The following is a 20524-nucleotide window of genomic DNA, read 5'->3' as shown; positions in this document are numbered from 1 at the left end:
AGTGTTAGTGTCTGCCTGTATATGCACGGACACACTTAAAAGTCGGTTTTCGAGACAGAAGCGCAACAAAATTTCGGGTACCCGGGCATGAGATATAGCGTTACGATATACGGGCCCCTCAAACTACAAATATTGGTTCGACGATGTCTTTTACAAACAACCCTAATGATAATTCAGGATCGTCAAAAGTAAGTAAATTGTACTTTTCCAAGCTTTAGTGAGACTCTAAGTGGGGTAATGACAAGCAATGATTTTCAATGAATGTTTTTAATTCAACAGTTCATTTTATAGTATGGTTTAAATGTATTCCTCGGTTATCTTGCAATGATTCATTGTTTGATATTTTTTTTTGTAATGTAGCAAATCTATTCTTACTTATTTGTAATAATTCACACAGAAACATTTGGCAAACTTCAACACGACTATATATACAGTGAAAATATTAATTCCAAAATATAGGTTTACCATTTTGTAGATTAATTTCAACCGAAGGAATTTTTATAACCATAAGGCCACTCAACATTATATTTTGGCATTTATAATCAGAAGCTTATGTCCAAAAGTTATTAAAAAATATTTTTTGATGAGAGTCATTTACTTTTTCAAAACAATTTTTTGAACAACAACAATTAATATAATTGTATTCTTTGAGTGCTTCAACTACATTACATGTATTTATATACTGTTGCCCCTAAACAATATTTAAAAAAAAATTATGTAATAATTGTCTAACAAGATTTTACTTCAATAAATAAATATAATCAAATATATAATAAATAATAAATAATACTTTGTTATTATTAATTATGTACAAATCTTGATTTCATTCTTACAGATTCGCGTGCCCTATTTAAAAATGAATCTATCTATTTTTTTTTTTTTGTGTTTGGATGTTGTTTTTTTTTTCAATTTTTCGTTATTTTTTTATTTATAACACATTAATTACTCTTTTAATTATAACAATTCGATTAAATATTAGTAAATCATTTGAAGGTTATGGGCATTGATACTTTTTGACAGATATAGAATGTTGTTATAATCACATATGTTATTATGCCAACACACACATACATATGTATATGCAATTAGCGCCACCTATATCAATTTATACGACATGCACGTGATCAATGTGATACCCCAATCAGATTTCAGTAAATTCAAAAATGAGGCACTAAGTTTGAAAAATGAAGCGCCAAGTTCAAAATTGAATGCGCACGCAGAAAACGCCGCCATGACAGCAATGCTTTTTTTATTATAAGATTTTCCGAAAATATTCTCTCTTTTTGATCGACTCCTAAACATTTTTCTTGTCAGCAATAAATTTACTCGAAATAATAATTTTTTATTATTTATTTATTTTTCAATACTAACATCAGACTGTAAGCTGACGTCATCATTCGGTTTTTTAACATATATTCGTCTGCTATTTAATACCATTTTATGTTGATTGCATGGTAAATTATTCATCTTTCATTAGTCAGTAGTCAGTTGATCTCGCGGCAACTACTTCCTTCTGATTATTAAAAAAATTATATATTAAAAAAGGTATTCTGTCGAAAGGTGTGAGAAGCTTGTTAACATTTTGAGTGCGGGTTATTCATCTGAAAACATCGATCGATGGATCAAATGGGGTAGTTTAAATGTAAAACTGTTGAATAATTTTTTGAAAAATTCAGCGATTCAGTGTGTTGGATATATTGCCCGTTAAGGGATTTATATCTGGTAATGAAGTATAGGATACGTAATTTAAATAATTAACACAATAATAATTTTTATATTTTTTATCGTTTAATTTTAATTATTGTCATTCAAATTATTATTTAAATTTTATATTACTATTTAATTTGTTTATCAAATTAAATTAAATTTATTTATTAACTTGTAAATTTATTTGAGTTGATTTTTTGTAAGAGCAAGTGACAAGAGAGAGTTCCGTAGGCTACGGGATTGCGAATGCAACTGATGCTAGAAAAAAGGTCCAGGACGCTAACCAGCTTCTGGGCCTTAGTAGTGAAAAATCTGGAAAATTCTAGAAGGCCAAACGACGCTTGTATAACCAAGCGTCGCTTGGACCCGACAAAATTTCCAAATGTTTTAAATGTATTTTATGGTATTCCTCGAAAGACTGGGTGGTCTTCGAGGTCAGCGGCCTAATCCTCATTGTCCTCAAACTGCAACATTTTTCTAATGGCAAACGTTGTCAGTTTAAGGGATTAGTCGGCATCGGCTCGTGCCGTCAGAGGGTTAGACTCGCTAGCTCAATGTGTTGTATGTTTTATATATTTTTTCTTATTTTATTTTACATTTTCAAACTTATTTTTTCTCAAATAAAATTTATCTTTTTCTTTCTCTCTCTCTCTTCTCGCTTACCTCTCTTTCCAACGGAACACAGTGGGTGCAAAAAAAAAAAAACAATTGGTGGTTGTTAGACTTACAACAATAATTGAAAAATTACAAGTGAGAAGAGAAAAGACATTACATCATGGTGCTGGTATAAGTACTCATCATGATGAACCGGCATTGCATGATAGAGTAAAATGAAATAACTTGGAGAATATTTTTAAAGGAAATATCATAACTGGAAGTGTAACAAATCTTTATCATGTAAGAATAGAAGATTTTTTAATAGATTCTAAGACTGTTGTCATCAAAAAACTAAAAACTTTTTTGAAAAAAAAAATTAATCTCAAGATCAATTCATGTTTACATTGTGAATATGAAGTTTTAAAAAATGATAGTAGTGTATCAACGAGAGTTCTGGATCAGAGGGAGGTCGAAAAAAGGTGGATCGGCGAGGGGACAGGGGACTGCAACTCGGTCGGTAGAACAGAGATGGTAAAGAAATTTTTCATTTGAATTCCCAGTTGTTGATAATGTAGAGATGGTAAAGAAATTTGTCATTTAAATTCCCAGTTGTTGATAATGCAGAGATGGTAAAGAAATTTGTCATTCTTACCCTGGGTCGGTAATACAGATTTGACCGGGAAAATTATATTTTGTCATTTTAAAGTGCAATTTCTCATGTCCCATGTCGTATGTTCCCATATAGTATGTTCCCATGTAGTATGTGTTATGTTCCTATGTTCTATGTTCAAATGTTCCCAAGCTCCCGTGTGTTATGTTCCCATGTTCCCAAGCTCCCGTGTGTTATGTTTCCATGTTTCCATGTTCCCATATAGTATGTTCCCATGTTCCCAAGCTCCCGTGTGTTATGTTTCTATGTTCCCATGTTCCCATATAGTATGTTCCCATGTTCCCATGTCGTATGTTCCTATGTTTTATGTTCCCAGGTCTTATGTCCCATGTTCCCATGTTCCTATGTAGTATGTGTTATGTTCCCATGTCTTATGTCCAATGTTCCCATGTTCCCATATCTTATGTTCCCATGCCGCTGAAAAATGTAAAAAAAGTCATAGGGATAACAAAAATAAATGAATTATTTAATTTTTTTTATATTGATCAATTTTATTAATTATTATCTACTAGTTAAATATAATTCTCTCTCAGCAATTAAAAAAATAGGAATTCGTTATTATATTTTTTCCTTTATATATATATATATATATGTATTAGAATTATTTACAAAATTTAAATTTTTCATGACTTAGGATGAGACGTTAAAGAAATTCAAATACAAAATCTAATTCTCTTAACATTAGAAAAATATGAATTCGTTGTGGAACAGTTATAGATTCAGACTTGGAAAAGATTAAAAAACTCGGTGCAAATAAAATGAAGTCAACCTACGTTTACAAAAAAAATATAGTAGAAATTATGACTTAGCAAATATATTCAGTAGGTGTGAAAAAGAATATAATTTTTTCAAGCTCCAACCAGAAATACCAAGATTAAATTCCTCTATTTTCTTCAATATAGGATCGAAAAATTATATTCTTTTTCACACCTACTGAATATATTTTCTAAGTCATAATTTTTTACTATATTTTTTTGTAAGCAGAGGTTTACTTCCTTTCATTTGCACAAAGATCTTTAATTTCTTCCGAGTCTGATTCTATAACTGTTCCACAACAAATTCATATACATCTCATCCTCTTAGCATTAGAAATTTCGAAAACACTGGCCCCTCTGGCAGCACATCGTGATTGACAGCTGTAACACAAAAAAAAAAAAAAAAAAAAACATAAATTTATTTATTTTTTTATTTTTTCACAAATATAAATTTTAGTTTATAAAAATATACATACTTTTTTTTAAAAGATGACCTGCTTGTTATTCAAACGAATCACTATCGCTGTCAATAGTGATAGATTGATTATCATTGGAATCCAAATTTTGTGTGCCAGCATCATCATTGTGCTCGATATTAACCCTATGATTGAACCTCTTCACTTTATAATCTGCATCATCATAAAATTGGTAAGAATCAATCGGATGTCTGCATACCGGACATCTGACGTCGTCCGATTCCAAAAGTCTTTCCAAACAAGTCTGTCTGCAAAGATAATGTATGCAAGACAGTTTTGCTGGAAATTCAATCGGTTCTTCCAGACATATCGAGCACTGATGGTCTTCCCAGTACCACAAACCACTCTCTTCTGGTTGACATGAATTCAGAATTTTACAATACTCTTGATATTTCAGATGTCCTCGATATTTTCGGTTTTGTATATCAAGAGCATTTATTTTTTCATCTTCAATTTTTATCTGATACGAATTACATCTTTTACGTTTCTTCAACCGCTTCACTTTATCGGTCAACTTTTTAATTTCCTCCATTTTGGATTTAATTAAATTATCAAAGGATTCATTATCCTTGGATAACATAACCCGTAAAGCTCCAGAGGTCGAAATCGTATCATTATTTTCTTTTATTAATTCATTTAGGTCCTCGGTGTGCGATGAACAGGGTTGAGACATTATTTTTTTTTTTGCTATACACACAATATATAAACACAATTTCTTATTTTTTTACATACAATAAAAAAAAATATGGAGACAATTAGTTGACACTACACATTATTTTTTTGAACTGACAAAGACGCTGGTTTACCACACAATGTATACTGAAGTGGTGAAAAATCTTAGGTGGTGGTGGTACTAACAGCGTCAGCTTATTTCATTGTTGCAGTCGAATCATCTGACTATTTTTTTAATAATATTTTTAAATTTAATTTCTAAATAACGACAATGTTTGACAAGTCGAATGAATATTGAAATAAGATCTGCTGACGAGATACCAAAGAATCACAGAAGATTGTTGTAGTATCTCAAACAATGTATCTCAAATATTTTTGTTAGTCTTTTGTCTCACGGCTTGTAGACAAACTCGTTGACAATAAAAAAGTCAACTTAATTTTACATTAATTTTATTGATCAATTTTGTCAAAATAATTATTTATTTTTTTACTCAAATGTAATGTCAATATGCACTTTGTATTAAATTTTTTAACTATGCACAATTTATATTTTTGTAAGCATTTTGTCTCACGGTTTGTAGACAAACTTGTTGACAATAAAAAAGTCAAACTGAGTTGCGTCTTTAAATGTATCAATATATGTATGTGTAGAGAAAAATCACTGTTCTCGACATGAGATGTATACATAAATTTTTTACACTGTTTCACGGCTTGATGACAAACTTGCTGACACAGTACTGATAAGTAAAAGTCAAACTGAGAAGCGTCTTACAATGTTAAAAATATATATGTTTATTAAAAAATCAGGTTCTCAACATCACAAAATTTTTCTCGATAATTGATCAATTTTGTCAAAATAATTATTTATTTTTGACTCAAATGTAATGTCAATATGCACTTTGTATTAAATTTTTTAACTATGCACAATTTATATTTTTGTAAGCATTTTGTCACACGGTTTGTAGACAAACTTGCTGATAATGAAGAGCGTCTGGGGGTGTAAAAACAAAATATGGATTAGAAAATTCACTGATTTTGATCAATTTTGTCAAAATAATTATTTATTTTTTACTCAAATGTAATGTCAATATGCACTTTGTATTAAATTTTTTAACTATGCACAATTTATATTTTTGTAAGCATTTTGTCACACGGTTTGTGGACAAACTTGCTGATAATAAAGAGCGTCTGGGGGTGTAAAAACAAAATATGGATTAGAAAATTCACTGATTTTGATCAATTTTGTCAAAATAATTATTTATATTTTACTCAAATGTAATGTCAATATGCACTTTGTATTAAATTTTTTAACTATGCACAATTTATATTTTTGTAAGCATTTTGTCTCACGGTTTGTAGACAAACTTGTTGACAATAAAAAAGTCAAACTGAGTTGCGTCTTTAAATGTATCAATATATGTATGTGTAGAGAAAAATCACTGTTCTCGACATGAGATGTATACATAAATTTTTTACACTGTTTCACGGCTTGATGACAAACTTGCTGACACAGTACTGATAAGTAAAAGTCGAACTGAGAAGCGTCTTACAATGTTAAAAATATAAATGTTTATTACAAAATCAGGTTCTCAACATCAAAAAAATTTTTCTCGATAATTGATCAATTTTGTCAAAATAATTATTTATTTTTGACTCAAAAGTAATGTAAATATGCACTTTATATTAAATTTTTTAACTATGCACAATTTATATTTTTGTAAGCATTTTGTCTCACGGTTTGTAGACAAACTTGCTGATAATAAAGAACGTCTGGGGGTGTAAAAACAAAATATGGATTAGAAAATTCACTGATTTTGATCAATTTTGTCAAAATATCTATTTATTTTTGACTCAAATGTAATGTCAATATGCACTTTGTATTAAATTTTTTAACTATGCACAATTTATATTTTTGTAAGCATTTTGTCACACGGTTTGTAGACAAACTTGCTGATAATGAAGAGCGTCTGGGGGTGTAAAAACAAAATATGGATTAAAAAATTCACTGATTTTGATCAATTCTGTCAAAATAATTATTTATTTTTGACTCAAAAGTAATCAGTAATATTTTTCTACTGCAACATCAAATTCATTCACCAGCCGAAAGACAACATACTGATGTTAAATTTGAGCAGAGATAACCATATATATGTAAAGCATAAAAGAATTATATATTGAATCGGAAAGAAATATGGATATCTCTACTTTTCTAATTATCTTGCATTTTTTGTCTTTTTATACAATTTACCGGGATGATTTATGTCACTTTGTTCGGGATTGTTATTCAAGTATGTTGGAAATTGAACTTAACGACGCACACAAATACAAACAGTTGCCTTGGTGACATCACGTACACACACATATACGTTCATGCACACACAAAGTACACACTTTCTGGCGACACCTCAAGCGAGGATGTCACACATTCCACCTGTAATTAATATACTTTTACTCTTTATTAAATATCAATAATATAATTGTTGTTGTTACATTATTGCACCATTTTCCTAATCATAATCACAATAAAGTAAGAAGCTGCTTTATTTTTTCATTTTGTGTGAATTAAAAGTGCTAATCAAAAATGGATATGGACTCGTTGGAAACTCTGGTAAATATTTTTTTTTAAATATTATATTAATTTTTTCAATTTAGACATGAGTATTCTAATAAATTTTTAATAAATTTGTTTAACAAAGTTGGCTCCTCATCGAGACGCTCTTCGCAGATTATGTGAAACGGAAATGAATTGGCGATATGCACAACGCATGAATCGTCCTATTCCACCGGTATTGCGCCGCCGAAATTTAGTATTGGTTAGTAATTTATTTATAAATATTTTACAAATATAATTCAATAATTTATTTATTTATTTATTTATTTATTAGATAAAATATCATATTGAAGCTATTCTCAGAGGTTTAATAGCTAGCACTATGTTTCCAAGACTAAGCGGTTTTCAAATGTATGATGATGATGATTTAGATGCAAGACCACGATTTAGAGTTTGTATGTATTTTTTTTTTTTATTTGTAAAAATTCAGATTCTAAGTACCACTGATAATAATAATAAATTCATGCTTTTAGACAATATTCCTGCTAACGAGGCAAATGATAATAGTACAGTATTGGAAGATGAGTCTGACTTGGCTATGGATGAGTTGGACCATCTCATAATATTCCCATCACTTGGAGGTAATAATTTGTGTGATTTTTTTCTGATATATTTTTTTATAATATTTATGTCAATATATAAATTTTTTCTAGCAAAATATTCATTGATACCAGATGATCGATATGGTACAACTATAACTGTTGGTGAGTAAATATCTCTTTATTATAATGAAAAAGGTAGTAATATGAATGCTAATTTATATTTTTTAATTTTTGTTGTAGAACTTTGCAGTGTTACGTATGAGTCAGATCAAGAGATGGATGTAAATCAAGACTCTGATACTGAAACTAACGAAGTTTCAAGTACACACAATAATGATGTTGCCATAAAAGAATAATATATAAGAAGGAAAAAATATAATAACGAATTCCTATTTTTTTAATTGCTGAGAGAGAATTATATTTAACTAGTAGATAATAATTAATAAAATTGATCAATATAAAAAAAATTAAATAATTCATTTATTTTTGTTATCCCTATGACTTTTTTTACATTTTTCAGCGGCATGGGAATATAAGATATGGGAACATGGGAACATGGGACATAAGACATGGGAACATAAAACATAGGAACATACGACATGGGAACATGGGAACATACTATATGGGAACATGGGAACATGGAAACATAACACACGGGAGCTTGGGAACATGGGAACATTTGAACATAAAACATAGGAACATAACACATACTACATGGGAACATACTATATGGGAACATACGAATTGGGAACATACGACATGGGACATGAGAAATCTTACGTTTAAATGACAAAAATTGTCCAAATCTGTATTACCGACCCAGGGTAAGAATGACAAATTTCTTTACCATCTCTGCATTATCAACAACTGGGAATTCAAATGAAAAATTTCTTTACCATCTCTGTTTTACCGACCGAGTTGCAGTCCCCTGTCCCCTCGCCGATCCACCTTTTTTCGACCTCCCTCTGATCCAGAACTCTCCTTGATACACTACTGATGATACAGAAGTGAGAGAAATCAAATCTTTTATTACAAAAAATGCTGTTATACTTCCAACGACGGACCTCGATGAGTGGTTCGATAAACATTTTTTCGATCCATCCTTGAGAAAAGAAAGCAGTCATGTCATGGCGTCGCATTCTGCGTGCGCATCCAAATTTGAACTTGGCGCTTTATTTTTCAAACTTAGCGCCTCATTTTTGAATTTACTGGAATCTGATTGGGGTATCAGAAGGTCACGTGCATGTCGTATAAATTGATATAGGTGGTGCTAATTGCATATACATATGTATGTGTGTGTGTTGACATATGTGATTATAACAACATTTTATTTTTATATCTGTCAAAAAATATTAATGCCCATAACCTTCAAACGATTCACCAATATTTAATTGAATTGTTATAAATAAAAGAATAGTTAATGTGTTATAAATAAAAAAATAACGAAAAATTAAAAAAAAAAATACGTACATTCAAACACAAAAAAAAAAAAGATAGATTCATTCTTAAATAAGGCACGCGAACCTGTAAAAATGAAATCAAGATTTGCACATTTTAATTAACAATAACAAAGTATTGTTAATTAAAGTATTGTTTATTGGAGTAAACAGATTTTTTTATTTAATCTTTATTGAAGTACGAAACCTGCATTCATTGGTTTAAATAAACTCACGACATTCTCTTCAAGAAGAAAAAAAACATTATTCAACAATATTTATAAATAAATGCTAACAATTGTTCGAGGTGACATTTAATCGTTAATTAACAATTTTTCATATTATGTTCCACTGAACTACGAATTCTGCTATTATTAGCCAACGTTTTTCTCTCCAAAGATAAAAAAAGAATTATTTAAAAGGATTATTCTATTATTTTGAGGTGTCATGTAATTGTTTATTAACAATTCCATCGTGCCTCAAAAAATAAATGTTAGTGAATGATTTGTTTTTACTCTTAAAGGAAAAGTCATGGGTTAATTTTTATTAATAATAACAGAATTTGTCCTTCAATGGAAAAGCATAGAAAAAAATTGTTTGACGAAAATTGATTATATTAACAATTGCATGGCACCTCGGATAATAAATAATGATAGATAATTTTTTTCTTTATTCTCGAAAAAAAGGTCATGAGCTTATTTGAATCAATGAAAGCAGGATTCGTACTTTAATAATATTAAAAAAAAAAATAGTTTACTCGAGAATTTAAATTTACAATACTTTGTTAAATAATCAGAATATTTTGTACTAATTTGTACAAACATTGGATTTTTACCTCAAGAACAACGACAAAAATAAAATATTTGCTCTAAAATGTTCATATACAAACGCATGGGGTCTTTTTAATTGAATTCTTATCTAATTTAAAGAAAAGAGCAGAAGCTAATTTGCACTCATAAAATCGGAATTTGTACATCAATAATAATAACAGAATATTGTAAATTAAAATTTGGAGTAAGCTATTTCTTCTTACAATAAATAGCAGATGATGGCAGGCTATAGATGAGGAAAAAATTGTTGAACGACAATTAATATTAACAGTTGCATACCGCCTTCAATAAAAAATATTTTCAAAATTTTAAACAATTTTTTATTATTTTTGATGAGAAAGACGTGAGCGTAAAAAATTTTAGATTACAATCTATGTTATTGTTATTGAGGTGTAACTTTTTGATTTATTGATACAAGTTGTAGCTTTTCCCTGGTAGGAATAGTACTCCGGCATTACTCCTGCATTACTCCGACATGGAATTGATGCCGGAGTAATTTCGTCGGCATAAAATTAGTACCGGCAAAATTATTTTGGCATGAGATCAATGAAGGAAACAAAAATCCAGCATTGATCTCATGCCAGAGTAATTTATTAAGAAGTGGACCAAAAACGGAGTAATGCCGGAGAATTATTTCCACCAGAATTGCTCTTTTATTTTAAATAGATAGGAAATAAATGGAAAAAGGATTTATCATTTAAAGCACCATGCATCTGTATATTATATAAACATTTTTTGGAGTAACTTTTTTTTTTTTTTTTTTTTTTTGTCGTTATTCTTCAGGTGAATAAATTCGATTTTAATAGCACAAATTAATACAAAATTATTCTGATCATTTAGCAACTTTTCCATGTTCCGAGTCAATTTGAAAAAAAGTAACCTGTCCTCCACCTTTCAATAACGTGTAAATAAAATAATTGTTGACATTATTAAAAATTAGTATAAATCAAAAGGCTTTTAATGGATTTCGTATCCGCGGGCTGAGCTCGAGCATTCTATTGGGCATCGTCAAATATTATTCATAAAATCATTTTTTCTCCAACTAAAAATTTCATTGTTTTTTTTTTTTTTTTTTTTTGTTAATAACACCACATGATGACGTGTCATTGGAATTTAGCGTATAGCATATAGCAACAACGGAGGCGGCCGTCGACAGCGCTAGTCCTATTACAAAAAGGACAATTGACCGCTTTCTATTCGTGATGTGATTGGTCAAAAATTTTAAGCATTTGTTTATAACTAATATTTTATTATTTTCTCTCTCATAGTAACACGTTGCTATGTGTTGTTGTATGGTTGCTACGTTTGTTTATTTTCGGCAATTTATTTATTTGAATTGTGTCGTTCCTAGATAAAAAGTCATATTACAGCTTTTTATTAAGTTTTATATATTTGAATATAATAAAAAAAGTATTGTTATATTTATTTATATTTATGAATACAACGAATATATATTACTAAATTGTTATTTAAATAAAAAAAAGTTGAGGTGGTTACTACGTTATGGTTACTACGTTTATCAAAAACCTCATCATACGTATGATAAGTACTTATTAGTATTACTTTATTAAAATAATATATAGATTTGTGACGTATTTGCATAGTCTACAATATTAGAATTAAATTCACCGGATGTAACACAATCATTTATACCAACATTTAAGATCATATAGCAACAACAGTCAACGGGAATATTTTTTCGCCGATTTATTCATTTTTAATTCTAAAAATTAATAAAATAAAATATAATTCTGTAAGATTTCATATACAAGAATTTGCTGACTATCATGGGAACAATGTTTTAGGATTGGTCAAAGCAATATTCCTACCACAAATTATTTTCAAAACCAAGATTATAAAAACTGTAACAATGTCACAACACTCACTCTTGTTTTTAATCTCAACGTATACTTTTTAATCATTAATTAAATATTCAACATTAAATAAAAATTGTGTTAATTATTTTAAAACCAATCAATAAACTAAGTTCCATTATCATTGAATTATCAAAATATCGTTGTGCTAAGTTCAGACTACTACAACATCTACAGGTCGATCATCCACATTGACACGCCTCATACACTCTGGATTTACACAAATTCAACATCAAGGTATTTTTACAAACTCTAACACATTTTCCTCTCCTAAATCCTGTTACCCAGTAGGGAATAACAAAATTAGGTAAAATAAAACATTTGTTTACTGACTTGTTTATTTTAAATTACATTCATAATTTAATTCTTTTGTTTTTGTTTCTTAAAGTTCAATTCAATTATTTCATTTTATTAAAAATAAACCTGTCTCGTAACAGATTTAAATATTAATATTTAATACAATTGTATGAAGTATAAATATTTATATAAATAAGTAAACAAATAGAAAAAGTTAGTGTGTGGGTGCTACGTATGATTGCTAATTATATTTTTTCATCAAATATAATAATACAATTAACTTTACAAAAAGCTGTAATATGACTTTAATACTTTGATTGAGCAACGACACAACTAAAAGATTTAATAATTATTTATAGTTAGATCAAATGATATTTTTGTTCATTACGATAATTATAATATTGATTATTAACTGGAAATAAATATAGTAATTCATGGAAATGACAAATAATTAAAGTACTTCATGTGATTAATAAAAAGATATAATTATGATGAAGAAAATAGTATTAATAAACATACACAATAATATATACAACCACGCGCCAGAGGCGCGGGGTCTTTCTTGTTATTAAAGGAAATTGAGGAGTTCAATATTGGTATTTCTGGCTGGAGCTTGAAAAAAATTCAGAGCATTGTCTTCACTGTATGTAAATATCAACCGATGCGAGGTGGTGATTCTACGTTTGTACAGATGCCTGCTGACATCAAAAAAAAAGAGCAGTTTTGAATATAGAAAATAAAGATCATTTTTGTTTTTTGTGGTGTGTGACTGCAGCTTTACATCCTGCTCAAGAAAATGTGTGTCATGTTGCATCATATCCGTATTTCAATATAGTGTTATCATATGATGAAATATCTTTTCCAATAAAGTTGCGAGACATACCAAAATTTGAAAAACTCAACAATTTAAAAATAAATGTTTACGCAATTGTTTCAAATAATCCAAAAAAAAGTATTATTGCTCCTATATTTTTAAGTGATAATATTTGTGACAGTCAAACGATTCATTTGTTGGCAGTCGATAAGAACGAAAATAATAAAAAAAAAAAAAAGTTATGAATACTAATGACAGAATTTTTGATGATGAATGTTTTTCGGCTAACGACGATGAAGATGATGATGATGATAATGGTGACGATGATGACAATAAAATGGAAGTTGATGAAGAAAATGAATATGGAAATTATGTTCAAAAGCAGAAAGAAGGAAAAAAAAATTTCCATTTTGCATTAATCAAAAATTTATCACGTCTCGTCAGTTCACAAGTCAAACAATATAATGGTCGTTTATATATACGTGACAAATGTCTCGATCATTTTACATCGGAAATATTTTTGGAAAAACATTTAGCTGACTGTTGTCAAATTAATGTGGCACGAATGATCATGCCAAAAGAAGATGATAATATTCTAAAATTTAAAAATCATCGCTACAAAGAACTTGTACCTTTTGTCATTTATGCTGATTTAGAATGCATTCTCAAGCCAATTGATGAAACAGAGTTCAATGAGCATATTCCACACAGTGCTGCATACTACGTAAAGTGTAGTTTTGATAACTCATTATCATACTACAGAATGAATCGTGGTGAGAACTGTATTAACTGGTTCATCAAAGAATTAGAAAGTTAAGCCCGTCAGATTAATGATATTATCTCAAATATAGTACCAATGGAAAAATTGACTGTAAGACAGGAGCAAGAATTTGGAAATGCAACAATATGTCATATTTGTGAGAAGACTTTCCACGTGCACTGAGAAAAAAAATTGCTGTTATTGAAAAAAAATTTTTTTCATATTAGCAAACTTTTTCTTGGAACTTTTTTGTCTTAAGTTGAAAAAAAAATAATTAATTTGAGAAAAAATGTCTTGTCTTGAGAAAAAATTTTTTTTCAATTTGAGACAGATTATTTTTTTTTTAAAAAAATATAGAATTAATTTAAGAAAACTTGCAATAAACTTAAGGATATTTTGTCTTTTGATTTGAGGAAAAATTTGCAAAAAAAAAATGACATATACCTCAATTTCAAAGACAAGTCATTCGATTTAAGGCAACAAGCGTTCTAGTTGAGAGAAAATTTGCTAAAATTGAATGACATAACCCTCAATTCAAAACAATATTGATTTTTTTTATGTAAAATATTTATTAATTAAAATAACTTGAGAATTAAATTAAAGCAACAAACGATCAATTTGAGAAAAAATTTGCTAAAATGAAATGACATAACCCGCAATTTGGAAGAAGAGTCATTCAATTTAAAGCAACGAGTGATCAAGTTGAGAGAAAATTTGCTAAAATAAAATAATATATGCCTCAATTCAAAACAGTATTGATTTTTTTTGTGTAAAATATTTGTTAATTAAAATCACTTGACAATTAAATGAAAGCAACAAACAATCAATTTGAAAAAAAATTTGCTTAAATAAAATGACATATACCTTAATTTGAAAGACGAGTCATTCAATTTGAAGCAGCGAGCGATCAAGTTGAGAGAAAATTTGCTAAAATAAAATCAAAATTTGCTCTATTTATATCATTATTCACTCAACTTAAATAAATTTTTTTCTCAACTTGGATGATTTTTGTCTCAACTTAAATTAATAAATAATCAAAAGTTGAAAAAATACATTTTTTAATTTAAAAAAAAAAAAAAATTATTATTTTTCGCTCACTGAGAACTTCACTCCGTTTTTTTTTTGTATCATAGTTTTTTTTTTGTTGTAAAATAATTTTTGGTCCCGATCGCGATTCGAACCTATCTCCCTAAAAACTTATCTAAACCTATATTCCAAACGCCAGTGTGTTATCCCCTAAGCCATCGCTCGTTAACTTGAAAGACAGAAAATTTTCATCCTCATTAAGAATGATCTTCTTTCACATATATTATTTATTGAATATATAATAAACTTGGTTCACAAGTGGTGATGTAATTTAATTTATTATTAAATACAGACTCTAATTAAAATAAGTTGAATCTATATATCTATGTAGTAAAGAAAAAAAATATATGATTGACTTTGTTTGAATATGAAAATCATGTTCAAAAGCAGAAAAAAGGAAAAAAAAATTTCCATTTTGCATTAATCAAAAATTTATTACCTCTCGTCAGTTCACAAGTCAAACAATATAATGGTCGTTTATATATATGTGACAGATGTCTCAATCATTTTACATCGGAAATATTTTTGGAAAAACATTTAGCTGACTGTTGTCAAATTAATGTGACACGAATGATCATGCCAAAAGAAGATGATAATATTCTAAAATTTAAAAATCATCGCTACAAAGAACTTGTACCTTTTGTCATTTATGCTGATTTAGAATGCATTCTCAAGCCAATTGATAAAACAGAGTTCAATGAGCGAAATTCCACACAGTGCTGCATACTACGTAAAGTGTAGTTTTGATAACTCATTATCATAGTACAGAATGAATCGTAGTGAGAACTGTATTGTCTGGTTCATCAAGGAATTAGAAAGTTTAGCCCGTCAGATTAATGATATAATCTCAAATATAGTACCAATGGAAAAATTGACTGTAAGACAGGAGCAAGAATTTTGAAATGCAACAATATGTCATATTTGTGAGAAGACTTTCCACGTTCACTGAAAAAAAAAATTGTTGTTATTGAAAAAAACATTTCTTCATATTAGCAAATTTTTTCTTGGAACTTTTTTGTCTTAAGTTGAAAAAAAATGAATAAAGTTGAATCTATATATCTATGTAGTAAAGAAAAAAAATATATGATTGACTTTGTTAACTTATTCAAATTAGAGTATGTATTTTATAATAAATTAAATTACAACACCACTTAACTTTTTTTTGTTATTTGTCTAAAAAAAAAAAAAAAAATAAACTTTATTCAAATAAATGTATTATAAGACGTCAACTTTATTATATATTCAATAAATAATATATGTGAAAGAAGGTCATTCTTAATGAGGATGAAAATTTTCTGTCTTTCAAGTTAACGTGCGATGGCTTAGGGGATAACACACTGGCGTTTGGAATATAGGTTTAGATAGGTTTTTAGGGAGATAGGTTCGAATCGCGCTCGGGATCAAAAATTATTTTACATTAAAAAAAAAACGGAGTGAAGTTCTCAGTGAGCAAAAAATAATAATTTTTTTTTTTTTTAAATTAAAAAATGTATTTTTTCAACTTTTGATTATTTATTAATTTAAGTTGAGACAAAAATCATTCAAGTTGAGAAAAAAATTTATTTAAGTTGAGTGAATAATGATATAAATAGAGCAAATTTTGATTTTATTTTAGCAAATTGTCTCTCAACTTGATCGCTCGCTGCTTCAAATTGAATGACTCGTCTTTCAAATTAAGGTATATGTCATTTTATTTAAGCAAATTTTTTTTCAAATTGATTGTTTGTTGCTTTCATTTAATTGTCAAGTGATTTTAATTAACAAATATTTTACATAAAAAAAATCAATACTGTTTTGAATTGAGGCATATATTATTTTATTTTAGCAAATTTTCTCTCAACTTGATCACTCGTTGCTTTAAATTGAATGACTCTTCTTCCAAATTGCGGGTTATGTCATTTCATTTTAGCAAATTTTTTCTCAAATTGATCGTTTGTTGCTTTAATTTAATTCTCAAGTTATTTTAATTAATAAATATTTTACATAAAAAAAATCAATATTGTTTTGAATTGAGGGTTATGTCATTCAAATTTAGCAAATTTTCTCTCAACTAGAACGCTTGTTGCCTTAAATCGAATGACTTGTCTTTCAAATTGAGGTATATGTCATTTTTTTTTTGCAAATTTTTCCTCAAATCAAAAGACAAAATATCCTTAAGTTTATCACAAGTTTTCTCAAATTAATTCTATATTTTTTAAAAAAAAAAATAATTTGTCTCAAATTGAAAAAAAATATTTTTTCATAACAAGACATTTTTTCTCAAATTAATTATTTTTTTTTTCAACTTAAGACAAAAAAGTTCCAAGAAAAAATTTGCTAAACTGCAGCAATTTTTTTTCTCAGTGTGCAAGATGTTAAGCATCATGATCACGATCATTTCAGCGGAAAATATCGTGGCCCAGCTCATGCCAGGTGTAATATTAATTATACAAAGTCTCACACAATACCTGTAGTCATGCACAATTCATCAGGTTATGACTCACATTTTTTAATACAAGGACTTTGCAAGACATTTAAGGGTCAAATACACATATTACCAATAAACAAAGAGAAATATATATTTCATTTACAAAAAAAGAGGATAAAACTGTTGTAAAATTGCGATTCATTGACTCATTCAGATTTATGCCAAGCAGTATTGACAAACTCTCATCTGATTTGAGTAATGATCAAAAAATTATAACACGCAGTGAATGTAACAATGAATTCTTTGATTTATTGTGTACGAGAGGTGTATTTCCATATGAATTTATTGACTCATGGGAAAAATTAGATGAGAAAGCTCTTCCACCAAAAAAAGAATTTTTTTCAAAATTGAATAATTCTGATATATCAGATGCAGACTATGAACATGCCAAAAATATTTAGGAAAAATTTAAAATAAAGACATTGGGAGAATATTCAAATTTATATTTGAAAACTGATGTGCTTTTGTTGGCTAATATTTTTGAAAATTTTCGTTTGGCTTGTTTCTCAACATACATTCTAGATGTGCTCCATTATTTTACCAAGGTTACTAGTTTTTCAGAGCATCGTATCGCCATCTCCTCACCTTCAAATCGCCACATATCGCCATCTTTCATCCAACTTCATAAACATAAAAATGACCGATTTAATTCATAGTATTACATATATGTTCAAATTGTATGTATTCAATGAGTTGACTGGATTTAAATTGAACAAATAATAATACATAACACACCTATATTTTATTTTATAATATTAAATAAAAAATAAATTATATTTATTTCAATAATAAACATATTAACTTTACATTTTTTATAAAAATATTTTAAAATTAAATAGTCTTTTCTGGCTTAAAACTAAAAGTATATTGAAAATAAAATATATAATGTATTTTTATTGAAATAATTTTTGGCTTATGTATTGCTCACCAGTTATCAAACTCGTTGACACAGTCAAAAACATCAGTTTCTTCTCTTTGGTCTGCTTCTGAAATATTCTTTGTACAAGAATACATTGTTGCAGTATTAAATCTTTTTAACATATCATTTGTTGGTTGAAAAGTTTTACTAGTCATTTTAAAGACATTCATATAAATCACAAGCCTCATTATTGCGACTAAAAGTTCATATTGCATTTGATTACGCAATATTGTCTTTGTTAATTTCATGACTGAAAAAACTCTTTCAGCACATGCATTGCTAGTTGGTATTGACAACATTCTAATAACTGTTTCAGCTAATTCTTTAAAGAATAAATCACCTGCAGCATCTTGAAACTTAAATACTTCAGGCCAAAATAAAATAATGTTCGTTGGTATTATTTCTTTTGGAAAATAATGTTTCCAGTTTACAAATGGTAGTTTATCCCATTGACTCTCATGAACATTTATAGAAACTTCTGGATTTACAAAATCTTTTATTACTTCCCATAAAACTTTAAATTTTTTTCTTTCAGCAGTTTTTAAACATTCTTTAGGCTTAAGTAATTTGAATTTTTCAAACTTTTCCATATTCTCTGGCAGACGATTTTTCATCTCATATAACAATCTTATTAAATAATTACAACAATCTTTTTTTAAACGTTTCATAACTTCACTAGATAAAGAACTTTTTTGAAGTTCTTGTGAAAATTCAGTACCATAATTTATATTGTCAATAGATAAATATGCAAGAGGATTTGTAACTGCTGCCATAACTTGACTTAAAAGATTTTGACTGATTGAAGCTTGTGTCATAAATAATGGCTTTAAAATTCTTGAGGCCAAAGACATGAATGTTGTAGCCATATCAGTATACGCACTTCCGACGTCAAATTTGTCACTTTGAAATTTTATGTTTAATGAATTCATTTGGTCAAGAATCGGATTTAAGAAAACCAAGTATAATCTGTTGGAGTCATCTTTCATTTTAGTATAAATTAAATTTGCTTTATCACCTTCTTTTGAGGCAATTAATTTAAAGTGTAATTTTAATTCATGCCATTGTTCCATAACTCGTTTAACAGCAGCACCATATGACAGCCAACGTGTATCAGCAATTTTAATTGATTTTCGAAATGGTTTTGAATTAATACCAGTATTAAGAAGATCAAATGTTTCTTGGTATTTGAGAGTACGTAAAGAACTGAAGCTAAAAAAATTATATAGCTCTCTAACAAGATATTCAGTGTCTTCTGGAATAAACTTGGCAGCATTAGAACAGCAAAGATTTAGAGAATGACATGTACACTTCATTAGTAACAGTTTAGGATTTTTTTTTTCAATAATGCAAACAAAGACTCATTTTTACCACACATATTGCTCACACCATCAGTGCCAATTGCTATTAAGTTTTCAATTTTTAAACCAACTTCATCAAGAAATTCAATTAAACTTTTTTCTAAGCATTCCGATGTTGCTTCTCCAACAAATATTAAACCCAAAAAATCAGTCATAATTTGACATTTTTGTGTGTTAAAATATCGTACACAAACACACATCCATTTAGTCCTGGATGTGTCAGTTGATTCATCAACCATTAATGAGTACTTTTTGTCTCTGATTGCTTCAGTCAAAGCTCTCAATAAAGATGGTCCAATTACATATTTGATTATACTTGAACATTTTGTACGGTGTAAACGTAAATTTTCAAATACAGTATCTTTACCATGTAATTTAAGTATTTCACTGAGATCATCAATTGCAGATATTGATATGTGTTTAGCTGTAAATACTGACAACTTTATGTCAAGCTTTTTCATCTCATCAGTGACTGTTGAAGCACTGAGAAATGAATCACATTATATTACATCATCTAAACTTCGTTGAACAAAAAAAACAAATATCCTACACGTACCAAAATTTATAATTGTACCTATCCAAATGACACGTATTTAGAGTCAGCAAAGTCTCACGTGCATATTAATTTTTTGCAATTAATATTTATTTTTTAT

General features: G+C 28.4%; 1 protein-coding gene across 1 annotated transcript; it reads left to right on the top strand.

Moving 5' to 3' along the window:
- Positions 1-7428: 7428 nt before the first annotated feature.
- LOC122856316 lies at positions 7429-8386 on the top strand. Its single transcript, XM_044158035.1, has 6 exons — positions 7429-7485; positions 7574-7690; positions 7763-7883; positions 7962-8069; positions 8142-8192; positions 8271-8386. The coding sequence occupies exons 1-6, from the start codon at positions 7459-7461 to the stop codon at positions 8384-8386; spliced, it is 540 nt and encodes a 179-aa protein (XP_044013970.1). The 5' UTR covers positions 7429-7458.
- The last annotated feature ends 12138 nt before the right edge of the window (positions 8387-20524 follow it).

The sequence above is a fragment of the Aphidius gifuensis genome, linkage group LG1 (assembly GCF_014905175.1).
Source record: "Aphidius gifuensis isolate YNYX2018 linkage group LG1, ASM1490517v1, whole genome shotgun sequence".
Lineage (NCBI taxonomy): Eukaryota > Metazoa > Arthropoda > Insecta > Hymenoptera > Braconidae > Aphidius > Aphidius gifuensis.
The sequence above is the reverse complement of the archived record's forward strand: the minus strand, read 5'-3'. Positions and strand labels throughout refer to the sequence as shown.